The following is a 13,189-nucleotide window of genomic DNA, read 5'->3' as shown; positions in this document are numbered from 1 at the left end:
GAAAGGTCTTAATTCGTGCAAAATTTTCTTCAGGAACATGTGGGGGTCCAGGACTCTTTCCTTTACATACACATCCTGTATCGAGAAACTATCGATACCATCTGCGAATGTTCTACCCATTCGGAGGATGAATTTGGTACCTCAACCTGAAACGTCTTTGCACTGTAATCACGGAATTGCACTTCGCAAACTTGAGAACACAAAATGATATCTGCTGCGGAGTAGCCATTTTAAACATATGACGGTTACCAAGCAAAACTGAAGGCAACTGACATCTAGCGGCCATTAATATATACTGGACTACGTTTTCGTTTCTCCAAAGCCGAACCGAGGCGCAGCGATTGATAGTTTGGACAAAATAATACTTTGTAATACATATATTATTTATTCACGTTGTCATTATTGTAACTGTAAGCATTTCCCTTTTGCTTTGCTAGCGCAGTGTTTAAAATTTGAATTTCACTTGCTAAGGAGTTGTTCAAGATGAAAGCATACTCAGATAAACTAAAAGATCAGATGGGAAACTGCCATCAATAAACATAAATTTAACTCTGTCATTCGATGGCAACTCAAAATCCTGAGTTTATTCTTATGTAGACAAACTTTACCCTGCTAACTGGACTCTTCGGGCCGAAGCAACTTTTCTATTAGTGATAACATGTCACTGCTAGTCTTTCTTTACATTTATTATGTTTAACACGAGCTATTTTACAGACTGCAAACGGTCTACGACAGGTTGGGAAGTCTGGCTGCTACTTGTACGCAATGCTTACGGAGCTCTTTGTTTACTGCTGGTTTGGAGATGACCTCATTACAGAAGTGAGTCTTTTATTGAGGAACATTTGACTTGCAATAACACACAGTTTTTACTTCAACACCAATACCTGTTTCAGTATATATTTCATTTCTCTGTGATAGGTAATCCTGGAATGTATGAAAATGCACACCTCTTAGTTTTAGCCATCGAGTTTCGTGTGTAACATGTGAATGCACTTCATTTATAAAATCATAAACTCTCCATTGATTATGCATGTTTATAAAAAATAAACTACAAAAATTTTCCCGGATCATCTTTGTCATAAACTTGAATCATTTTTCTGAAAAACTGGAGAAAGGAGAATTTTTTATATACATTCAACAGACTATAGTTTGATATGTGCGATAGGCGATGATGTCTCTATCGACGAAACTCTCCAGGCCGCCAACAGCAGGAACACCACTACCACCTCTTACAATGGCTACGGTGAACCATCCGTTGCCATGCGAAAAGGAATCGTTGATATCGATACTAAAGTTAAGTCTACATCCATGAAATACACAGGGTCCCTCGACAAGTTCGCTGGCGGAAATGTTCTTCAGAGCATTCTTCTTTTTGTCTGCAGCAGATGTTGTCATTTCGACGTTTTCAATAGTTTTATAGACTGTTTGACGAGATGGTATACAGAAGGTACCGTCGACGTGCTCGTCAAACAGTCTATAAAACGATTGAAAACGTCGAAATGACCACATCTGCTGCAGACAAAAAGAATACTCTGAAGAACATTTCCGCTAGCGAACTTGTCGAGGGACCCTGTGTATTTCATGGATGTAGACTTAACTTTAGTATCGATATTAATGATTCCTTTTCGCATGGCAACGGATGGTTCACCGTAGCCATTGTAAGAGGTGGTAGTGGTGTTCCTGCTGTTGGCGGCCTGGAGAGTTTCGTCGATAGAGACATCATCGCCTATCGCACATATCATATTGGAGAACTTGCTAATAAAGACTTTGGAAAATCTCTTTATATGTCATCTTCCCCTCTATCTCTCTACACACGTAGTAGACGTAAAATATCTGTAAATGAGTCTGTATACGTTTGGATTAAAGGCAAAGGTGTATGTGAATATGTAAAATTTGTTGGAGATTGTACATTGTATTTTCATAAATAAAGTATCTGTAGCGTAGCTTAAAACCAAACAACGTACATCTAGAATCAGTCGGCATAGAGGATGCAACAGCATGTTACGTCATCTCTCTGAGCCAGACCTGAGAATATGGGTCACTGGATTATGCAACAATGTTCAGAGAAAAATGCCGCAATCTTTTTAGCATGTTGTAGGGATTAAAGAGAATATAAAGAACCGATGAAGACGGACCACGGACACTGGCGAAATTAATCTCATCAAAGCTGAGCAGTGATTTCTTTTATTTATTTTTACTTTTGAAGTAGCCAATTTGAGTACGCTTGTCAGAGTGATAGGGACCACTGGACTTAACGTTAATCTTCTCCACATAATGTTACTTACGACAAACAGTTTGATGTTGCATACGTCTTTTTTTTTACTACTGTTCACGTCACAAATTTAATTTTTAACTACCTAATATACACATTAAACTATATACATATGTTTCTGGAAGGGCTCATCAACTGCAATAACAGAAGTTTTCCGAATAAATTATAAGTTCTTTGTTTAGTCCTCAGTCTCCATATTGGTATGATGATGCCCTCCTCGAATTCATCTCCTGTGCTAATATCTTCATCTCAGAATAGTTCTTCCAACCAGCGTCCCAACGTCTTCAATTATTTCTTGGATTTATTCCAACCTCTGTCTTCCTTTACAGATTTTACTCTCTACAGGTACCTCTAGTATCACGGAAGTTATTCCCTGATGTCTCAAGATCTATGTCGTCACCCTCTCCCTTCATTTTGTCTTCCTTTATTCGCCGATACTGCGGAGAACATCCTTATTCCTAACCTCACCAGATCATCTAATTTTCAACATTCTTCTTCAGATGCTTCGATTCTCTTCTCTTCTGTCTTCTGTCTGATTCCCTCCCATATAACGCTGTCCTCCAAACGACGTTCTCTGCAATTTCATCCTCAAATAAAGGCTTGTGTTTGATACCGGTAGATTTCTTTTAGCTAGGAATGCTCTGTTGACATGTGATAGTCCGCTTTTTATGATCTCTTTGATTCGTCCGTCTTGGGTTATTTTACTTTCAGCGTAATAGAATTGCTTAACTTCGTCTAAATCGTGATCGCCAATTTTGATATTAAGCTCTTGTTATTCCCATTTCTGCTACTTCTCATTACCTGCGTCTTTCTTCGGTTTATTCTCAGTCCGTATTTCGTACTCATTCGACTGTTCGTCCCATTCATCACATCCAGTAATTCTACTTCACTTTCACTGAGAACAGCAATGTCATTAGCGACTCTTATGGTTGATATCCTGTCTCTCAGGATTTTAATCGTACTCTAGAATCTTTCTTTTATTTATGTCATTGCTTTTTCTGTGTGTATATTGAACAGTAGAGGCTACAGACGGCAGCCTTGTCTTACATTATTTTTAATCCGGGCACTTCGTTCTTGGTCTAACAATCTTACCGTCCCATGTGAGTATTTTACGCATTGTATATTAGCCGTCGTTCCCTATAACTTATTCCGTTTTTCATCAGAATTACGATCAACCTGCAACGTTTCACGTTGTGGAACTCTTTTCTCAGACCAACAGATCCTGCCAATGCGTGTTTATTATTCTTCAATCTTGCTTCCATTATCACTGTACCCCATGACTAAATAACATTATCAGCTTCTTAATATACAGAATTACAAACTCAGTATCATGATATAGATAAACGAGACTATCAAAATGATTCTGTTTGAGGGCGTTTATGCAGCGTATATACAAAGTACTGCGAGTTCGATGCAGGTATATAAGCACCAACATCTAGACAAGGATTATTGTTACATTCGTGTCTTTCCGACGTGCGTGTGGTAAATACGATAACATTAACTGTGGCGGCGTAATTACCAAATGTGTGCTGTAATTCTTTCCTTTGCCGTCGAAGGACAAAGACCGATAGACATCCTTTGGAGAACAAAGAATGTGTATCGGGCAGCATATCGGTCGAAAACGTACGTTATAGAACGGTGCACGAAGTTCGGTGCTGATCACGCCGCTGGTCGATCTGGGAAGCTAACCTCGTGCACTGCAGACAGCAACAGGCGGTAGGTTGATGATGCTTTTTGGGCGGACCGACACATTACAATTCCTGTGCTAGCAAAGGATCTCGCCTTCAGTTTCAATAGCTTGCAGCAAATTACACATCAGGGGCTAGCCTACTGTAAGATCTGCAGCTACTGGACACCCCGGCCTCTGAATGCCGAACAAAAAGTAAAGCCGGTGATTGTTCGCATGCAGCACCTGATGCATTTCAGTGTTCAAGGCAACAAGTTACTAGAGCGCGTGTTTGCAGGCGACTTAAGATGGTGCCATCACTGCTAAATGTAGTGGTAAACGTTGAAGATGCAGTGGTATCAAGGTTCAAGAGACAGCCACTTCCTGGAAAAATGATGTTCACCCCATTCTTTATTTACAGCGGACGGTTACGTGTTGATATCAAAGGGGTTGGTAACTCCATCGCTGAGGATTAGCACTATACAACGTTCGAGAAATTACGGCTTGTAGTTAAGGCGAAACATTCATGAAAACCGCGGCGATGTGTGCTGCTACTTCATGAGAATGCACATTCTCATATTGCAGCTGTCGAAACGCAGAAGTTACGCTAACAAGTAATGCAAGTGCGAGACACTCAAGGATCCATGCTATAGTCGTGATCCCTGCTCATACGATTATCATACCTTCAGTCCCTTAAAAATGGCCTAGATGGGTGAACGGCTCTTTTCGGACTGGAATGTGCAGCGGTAGTAACGAACTTCTCCACGCAAAGTGACACGATATTTCACCGAACGGTTATCTTCAACCTGGTTCGTCATGGCTATGAGTGTTTCAGAGCTGTTTTACCTGATTAACATACTGAATCTGAACTGTACGCCCTCCGAATGGAAACTTTTTGATTGCCCCTTGTAATTCCCACTCCTAATTTTGTGCCTGCGATGTCAGCATGTATAACTGAACTGTTGTCGTCTCGTTTGGTTTGCTGCCGAATCTGATAAAAGAACTCCTATCATTGAACTGTTCACAGGTACTCATTTTCTATTTATAATGAATCCTATAAAAGTTATACCATTTTCTGATGCTGTTGATTTTCTTCAACATTCGTCTGAGCATAAACACTTTTCTTACTTTCATTTAATTTTACAGACCCCCAACTAAGCTTCTGCATTTACCTTTCACAATATTCTAGGTTCGCCACCACATTCAAACTTCTGACATTCCACGCTCCGACTCGGAGCCTGTTATACTTTCGTTACTAATTTCATCGTATTTTCTGCTTACCTACTCCTTGTCAGTCCCTCCCGGAGATCCGAATGGGGACCTAATCCCTCTTTTACAAACAGAGGTATCATCATGAAACTTTTTCAGTTACAGGCGAAATGATCTGTATGTACACATTGTTTGTCGTTAATTAAGTGGTTTCCATTGCCTTCAGTATCCTCATGTCGTCGACCGTTGCCGTTTCTTTCTTCTTCTGTGGTAGTTTCCAACCTCAAGAGGGAGAGAGTGCCGTAAACGTCTCCCTCTTACTCCCTCCTCTCTGACAAGTCCATTGGCAGAGCGAGGGAGACTGTTAACGCAGGAAGTCTTTGGCCGCCATTGATTACTTTCTTTTTAAATTCAAACAGTGCTTATTCTGTCCGTTGACCTAGAACGTTCCGAAGACGCTGCCTCTCAACCACGAGACTTAGAAATTTCCTAGGAAATTAAACTGGCGCATCCAGGAAATTTATTTATACAGACGAATTTGTAGCCTTTCTGTTTAATTCTTAGCCACCATATATTAGTTCAGTACTGATTATAGAAAATGAGGAAATGATGTTTCCGTTGTGTAATTCTGCTTACAAATTTTTCTGTTTCCCTCACACTAGAATCTATTAAACACTATGATTTTATTTAGACAGAAATGTATTCTAAAACTTTCGTTACTTACCAAAAATTATTCACTTGATTACAAAGTTTAATTTCTTAGAACCCATGTACGATTTTAATTACATAGTTTCATTCAGTGACTATCCCCTCTTAAAGGAATAATTCAATAGTTTTTCTTAAAGGAGTAGTTATCCCAAAATTTTATCTTCATATATCAAACATGGCAATTATTTCAACTCACTAGAGCATTCTCTTTAAACAGGTGATGCTACAGGTTCAGTCTTCGGTTCTAGAACCAATTTCATTCAAATAGTAGTATATCGTTAACCTTTGTAGAATAAATGTTTAAATGAAACTCAATAAATCATCGAAATAAACAGACCGCAGAGGACAGATAACTGAAACCGGCAGTCCATCATTGGTCCATTAGATGTAATCTACTCCCTCTTACATGTTGTATCACGAACTCTATTGCCTGAGTGTTAACGGTAATCATATATTAATGAGAATGGTGTTTTCCAAAGTGTTATATTTCCACCGTGATTATGACAATATTAAGTAGATGATACGATAGCTTGTGAAACTTTTGTCGGTAATTTGATACACTTAACTGACATTTATCAGTTAGATAAAGTAATGTATGACATTGTAGTGTTGAAACTATTTACCAATATGTTGATCGTAGTAAGTCATAATGAGTTGCATTCTGAAGCTTTTGGTCCGTTGCAGAGCGAGAACGTGGCCCTGGCAGCCTACGACGCGGCTACCTTACTGCAGGAATGTCCTCTGTCCATCAAACGGTCGCTGCTGCTTCTGATGCACCGCGCGCAACGACCACTGTGCATCACGGCTAGTGGGTTCTTTCCCCTCTCCAGGGAGTCCTTTGTCGCGGTGAGGAGCCATTTTGTAATTCATGTTCCACTTGACGTACAAAACATTTCACAGAAACTTCTTACCTTTATCGGCGTCACTGCTATGCATCGTCAACTGTACATATTTTCACATAGTTTCGATAGTTTTGATGGTACTTAGCTGGCGTGAAACTGTAACTTTTTTTTCCTCGTTCACGAATAGAAAAAGATTAACATTGATAACATTGTTAGGCATGACTTGATTGTCCAGAAAGTATTGTGAAAAATAGTTACAAAATTATACTGCTCTTCCCTCTCTAGTCAGGCTTCAAGCTATCACAGTCCACGGGGCAGTAGAATGCATCAATTCTCGAGCTATTACGTTCGTACGTTGTACATATATTCTACATTACTGGCCATTAAAATTGCTACACCAAGAAGAAATGCAGATGATAAACGGGTATTCACTGGACAAATGTAGTATACTTTAACTGACATGTCATTAAATTTTCACGCAATTTGGGTGCATAGATCCTGAAAATCCAGTACCCAGAACAACCACCTCTGGTCGTAATAACGGCCTTAATACGCCTAAGTATTGAGTCAAACACAGCCTGGATGGCGTGTACAGGTACAGCTGCCCATGCAGATTCAACACGATACTACAGTTCATCAAGAGTAGTGACTAGCGTATTGTGACGAGCCAGTTGCTCGGCCACCATTGACCAGACGTTTTCAGTTGGTGAGAGATCTGGAGAATCTGCTGGTCAGGGCACCAGTCGAACATATTCTGTGTCCAGAAAGGGCCGTACAGAACCTACAACATGCCGTTGTGCACTATCCTGCTGAAATGTAGGGTTTCGCATGATAGAATGAAGGGTAGAGCCACGGGTCGTAACACATCTGAAATGTAACGTCCACTGTTCAACGTGCCGTCAATGCGAACAAGAGGTGACCAAGACGTGTAACCAATGGCACCCCATACCATCACGTCGGGTGATACGCCAGTATGGCGATGACGAATACATGCTTCCAATGTGAGTTCGCAGCGATTTCGCCAACAACGGATGCGACCATAATGATGCTGTAAATAGAACCTGGATTCATCCGGAAAAATGACGTTTTGCCATTCGTGCTCCCACGTTCGTCGTTGAGTACACCATCACAGGCGCTCCTGTCTGTGATGCAGCGTCAAGGGTAACCGCAGCCACGGTCTCCGAACTGATTTTCCGTGCTGCTGCAAACGTCGTCGAATTGTTCATGCAGATGGTTTCTGTCTTGCAAACGTCCCCATCTGTTGAGTCAGGGATCGAGACGCGGCTGCACAATCCGTTACAGTCATGCGGATAAGATGCCTGTCATCTCGACTGCTAGTGATACAAGGCCGTTGGGATCCAGCACGGCATTCCGTATTACCCTCCTGAACCCACTGATTCAATATTCTGCTAACAGTCATTGGATCTCAACCTACGCGAGCAGTAATGTTGCGATACGATAAACCGCAATCGCGATAGGCTACAATCCGACCTTTATCAAAGTCGGAAACGTGATGGTACGCATTTCTCCTCCTTACACGAGGCAACACAACAGCGTCTCACCATGCAACGCCCGTCAACTGCTGTTTGTTTATGAGAAATCGGTTGGAAACTTTCCTCATGTCAACACGTTGTAGGTGTCGTTACCGGTGCCAACCGCATGTGAATGCTCTGAAAAGCTAATCATTTGTATATCACAGCGTCTTCTTCCTGCCCGTCAAATTTCGCGTCTGTAGCAATTCGTGGTGTAGCAATTTTAATGGCCAGTCTTACAACAAGAGTCGTGTAGTGATAGTTACACCAAATGCCGAAAAAGACAAAAATCTACAATTCGCCAGTATTAAATACTATTTGTATTGCAAAAGCATCTGTTTCGACCGAGTAGTTCATGTACCTATACACTATCTGAACAATAGTGTCATTACAGTGGGGTATGGCCACCCTTAACCATTTTGAAGGGTTTGAAGTCTGCAGGAGGCACTTTGCTTGATGCGTCTGAATGCATGTGGAGGAACAGTAGCCCATTATACCTGAAAAGCCGAAAATAGAGAATGTAGTAACGTCGGACGCCGAGATATCAATAGAAGCTGACGTTGTAAACCATACCTAAGATGCTCCATTGGCTTCAGGTCGAGAATATCAGCTTGCCATTCACTTTGGGAAACGTCACTATTCACAACTGTCGCCTCACCGACTGTCTTTTAGGGCAGGGTGCACTGTCATGCTTGTACAAACGGTCAGAGTCTCCGAACAGTTCATGTACTGTACGCGGTAGATAATTCTATAAACTCTGTTGATACCCTACTGAATTTAGCGTTTTCTGAAGCGTAACTGGGGGAGCAGCATTGGACCAGCCCTCGACACAAGGAAGACCCCCATACGTAACACAACCCACTCCTTACTTCACTCTTGGCACTAAATAGGACAGCCAATAAAGTTCTCCGGGAATTAGTCTCACTCAAACCTTTCTATTGGATTGCCATAGGATATAGCGTGATTCATTACTCCAAATCAATCGTTTTTGGACATCCTCTGTCTCGCAGCGTCAGACTTTACTCCACCATAACGGTCGCTTAGCACTGTCTACACAAATGTTGAGCTAGACCATTGCATCCAATTCCTATCAACTCGCTACGCACAGTCTTCGTGCTACCGGGACTAGACTACTGATAGCAACTTGGTATTCACGTGTGATTTCCTTCCGTTGATTCCATCCTGTTTTATACAGCAACGTTCCTCAATGCTCGACCGTCCCAGTCCGTCAGTGCATGAGGCCTGACCTAGGCTTAACGGTGGTTGTTCTGCTGCGTTTCCATTTCACAAGCACATCACCAACAGTCGACTTGTGCAGCTTTAGAAGGCTGGAAAACTCACTGATTGATTTGTTGCTCTGGTGACGTGCAATGACTGGTCCACATTTGAAGCTACTGTGCTCTCCTAACAAATCAATACTGCTGTTCCTGCTCTTCCTCTAACAACTCCGCCTGCTTCTGTACCAGCAGGTCCACGTCTCGTGATTTCTCGTGGTCAGTTGCATTAGGGCGTCCAGATACATTTCATCAAACTGTATAAGCCCTTTGATTAGAGCAAGATTTGAAATTTGAATACTACCGCATCTAACAACTAATATCTCTCGAGGCAAACAACTGTTCTTTGGGCCAAACTGCAATTACCAAGAAATACCAAAGTGTCACCTATCCTAGGGAGCCACTGGCAACGCAACCTCCATCATTTTGCCACAACTCATAACGTAGCTGGCCCTCCTTCCTCTAAATTCTCAACGCATTTTTGTCTTGGTAGTATTGGTTTCTTATTCAATAAGAGCCTGGCTCGAACACACTTCTTACAGTACTACTTTGGTTCTTCCTTTGCATTGATGAAAATAGCGATCACTGCTTAGAACACTAAAGACTTCCACAACCCCTTATTCTCAGGCTGTCGCTTAATCTCATATGACGTCGGTGTCGACATCATATAAGATATTTACTCTTCTTCCAAAGCATTTCGACATCCACTTGAATTATATTTAGGACAACAAAATTTCTTCGATAAAAATAAATATTGTTCGTTTCTTTAATATCTGTCAAGTAACCAACACTTTTTAATTTTTCAACAGCAAGCGTTACATATTTCAAAATTTACCTTATTGGACTTACGGCGGCCGGGATGTAATTCTGAAAAACGTGAAATAATAAGGAGAGCATTGTAAACCAACAATTTTAATTTGTGCAATACCAAGTTAAAAAAAGGGGAAAACCGATCAAGTTATGTACGTTTCAGATTAATGAATATTATGGATATCAGCCAGCTAAATTGCTCTTAAAATGGTTTTTATTTTATATTTTATTCACGATGAGCCATTTCGGCATATTATCATCATCAGGTGGTCTGTAAATTCAAAAGTAAGCAATGGTCTTAACATAATGGTCTGTAACTGTGATCATTAAAGTTATAATACATCGCTAGGTATTTTTACCTTACATGTAATATACTTGCTGCTGTGCCCTGTCTTTTTTAGAAGATGTACACTGGAGATGCGTATCTGCTTTTAGATGGTTTTCATGTACGCTATTTTTGTTGACTGCTTGGATGACACTGGATCAGTTATGTTACTTGTTTACATAGTTATCATTATTTATAAGCCAAGGGTGGAAATCAAGTTGTTTTTCATTATGTTATTATGCAAGGTAAAAACACCTAACGACGTATTATGATTTTTATAATCATAGTTACAGACCATTATATTAAGACTATCCTTAACTTATGTATTTACAGAGCACCTGATGATGGCAATATTCCGAAATGGGCTCATCGTGAATAATTTATAAAATAAAAGCCATTTAAAGAGCAGTAAAGCTGGCTTATATTCGTAATAATCATGTCATTAAAAGACATAGTTTGCACTGCGGGGGGCCAAACAACAAAACTCATTTAACATTAAATAATGAACTGAATCATGTGTCAAATCATCATAAAGAAACTGTTTTAGGTTTGCTTCAAAATTTTAATCTGAATTTTAACTAAGATATTATTTGTATTCTGAAATAATTCAAGAACAAATCGAAATACATAAAAGATTTCGCCATCGTAATTTGTATGGTAGCATCACTAACATGATTAGCGATTTCTTCATGTAGGCGACGTCGCGTGATTTATGTGAACACGTTACTAGCTCATGTTTCAACTAAATACTCACATTCCAAGGTTTAGTAAATTTACATCAATCCTCTCCTATGAAGCAGAAAGTAGTACTTTGTCCTGCAATGAATCGTCAGTTAAATTTTTGTGTTTCTTCCTTCCATGCACTAAGCCAGCGAAAGATGCGACGCGGCGTGTTATTGTGTCATCTCTCTGTTATTGTGTTATCCCTCGATCAGCATGTTCATCAGTGTCCTTGAACTTTCTACAGGTCTTAATTCGCCAAAACTGAGAAATTAAAGCAAAACTGACACACATCTACTTTTTGTGTATCAGTGAATTCAAAAATCATTGTCCCTGTGCTAACACTGTTGACTTAAAATACTGAACACTCAGTTTCGACCTAGATATTATCATCTGCCCCATCTGAATTAGCTCTGTCTCAGAGTAATCACCCGAAAATAACGACAAGTTATGATCTGTGTGGAGCTTGCACAGTAAGCTCTGCGAAACATAACCTCATGTATAATTGACATTAAATTAATATTTTGTTTCGTTTCACGGCCGTCAGGTGTGAATTCTTCATCTTTTACGTCGAAGAATCCTCATAGTATCGCTTAGCTCATTTGCTATTTTTTGTTGTTGTTTCGTTAATGAACTGCAGTATTAATACGATCAGACAAAAATATTATTAGACATAAGTGACTCTGTTGTACCAATAGCCAGTTGAAATCTTCCTAGACTTACCAAGTAAGCGAATTACCGAATAGTTACGCACTGTAACCAAAAACGTTGACTAAATTCATTTCTGAAACTGAAGTTTCAAATTTATATCTTGGTATAATTTTGGTTCAGTGACAGAATGTGTAGAATGTTTCAATCCATTTTGTAATAATCAGTGTTCAAACCCTCTTACTGCTTATTAAATAGTACTCAAGTTTAATGGAATTCATATCATGCCAGGTAAAACAAAATTTATATGTATACTGGACAGGACAGCTATAGAAAGGACGGTCTGATGAGCATAAGTTTTGCCATTGTGTTAAGATGTTGAATGATTCAGACATGGTTGTTAAACTGCACGAAGCCGTTCATTGTGAGGTCTGCATGATGACGATAAATGTTCGCTATAGTGACAACATACACAAACTGACCCAAAACTGTGCAGTTCTTAGCAAAGCAAAATAAACTGAAAAGCATCCTGCATTATATTTCACAGAAACAAGAGGGTTACTCGTAGCACTTAAAATCTCAAATTATAAGATGATTGTAAATTTAAAAGTAACCGTGAAATTATGGATATTGCTAGGATCTGGTATGCTCCTTGAAAAGTTAATTTTAGCAGCAGTTTCGAAATGACGCACTACCTTGGCCTTTTCATAACATCTTTAAATAGGAACAGCTACAAACATGCGGTACGTAAGAATAAACTCTATAGTGTTTCTGGACAAGAAGTTGAATAAATGTAGAATCTGCCACTTATGATGTTTTTCTTTTACAGGTCGTCAATGTGTCTTATTCATTCTTCGCCATTTTACGAAATTTCAAGAAGGAAGAGGAGTAACGCGCTTCTTTTTGTAACACTGCTCTCACGCCTTGTTCTGTTTCTGAGCAAGATGACACAAGGCACATGCAACAGAACATTATTTTGCGTTGTGAAGAAGACATAATTTCTTTCTAAAGGCCTCAGTTACCTTATGGAGTACTACAAATTAATATAATGGTAAAAGACTAATTTATGAAACAGTCGTGAAAACAGTTATCCAAGAACGAAAAGTAGTCTGGAACAGATACAGCCATAAAGACGTTTACACAGTTCATAAAACATGCTTTAGTCTGAACATTATTTTCATTA

At 39.8% G+C, this 13,189-nt stretch overlaps 1 protein-coding gene across 1 annotated transcript in view; it reads left to right on the top strand.

Moving 5' to 3' along the window:
- Positions 1–12,898, top strand: part of LOC126195628 (uncharacterized) — a 57,535-nt gene extending 44,637 nt beyond the window's left edge. Inside the window, exons 3-4 of the mRNA XM_049934254.1 lie at positions 6,540–6,701; positions 12,836–12,898. Of these exons, the coding sequence (XP_049790211.1) occupies positions 6,540–6,701; positions 12,836–12,898 (225 nt within the window). The remainder of the gene's footprint in view (positions 1–6,539; positions 6,702–12,835) is intronic.
- Positions 12,899–13,189: the final 291 nt, after the last annotated feature.

This window comes from Schistocerca nitens, chromosome 7, assembly GCF_023898315.1.
Source record: "Schistocerca nitens isolate TAMUIC-IGC-003100 chromosome 7, iqSchNite1.1, whole genome shotgun sequence".
In the NCBI taxonomy this organism is placed as follows: domain Eukaryota; kingdom Metazoa; phylum Arthropoda; class Insecta; order Orthoptera; family Acrididae; genus Schistocerca; species Schistocerca nitens.
The sequence above is the reverse complement of the archived record's forward strand: the minus strand, read 5'-3'. Positions and strand labels throughout refer to the sequence as shown.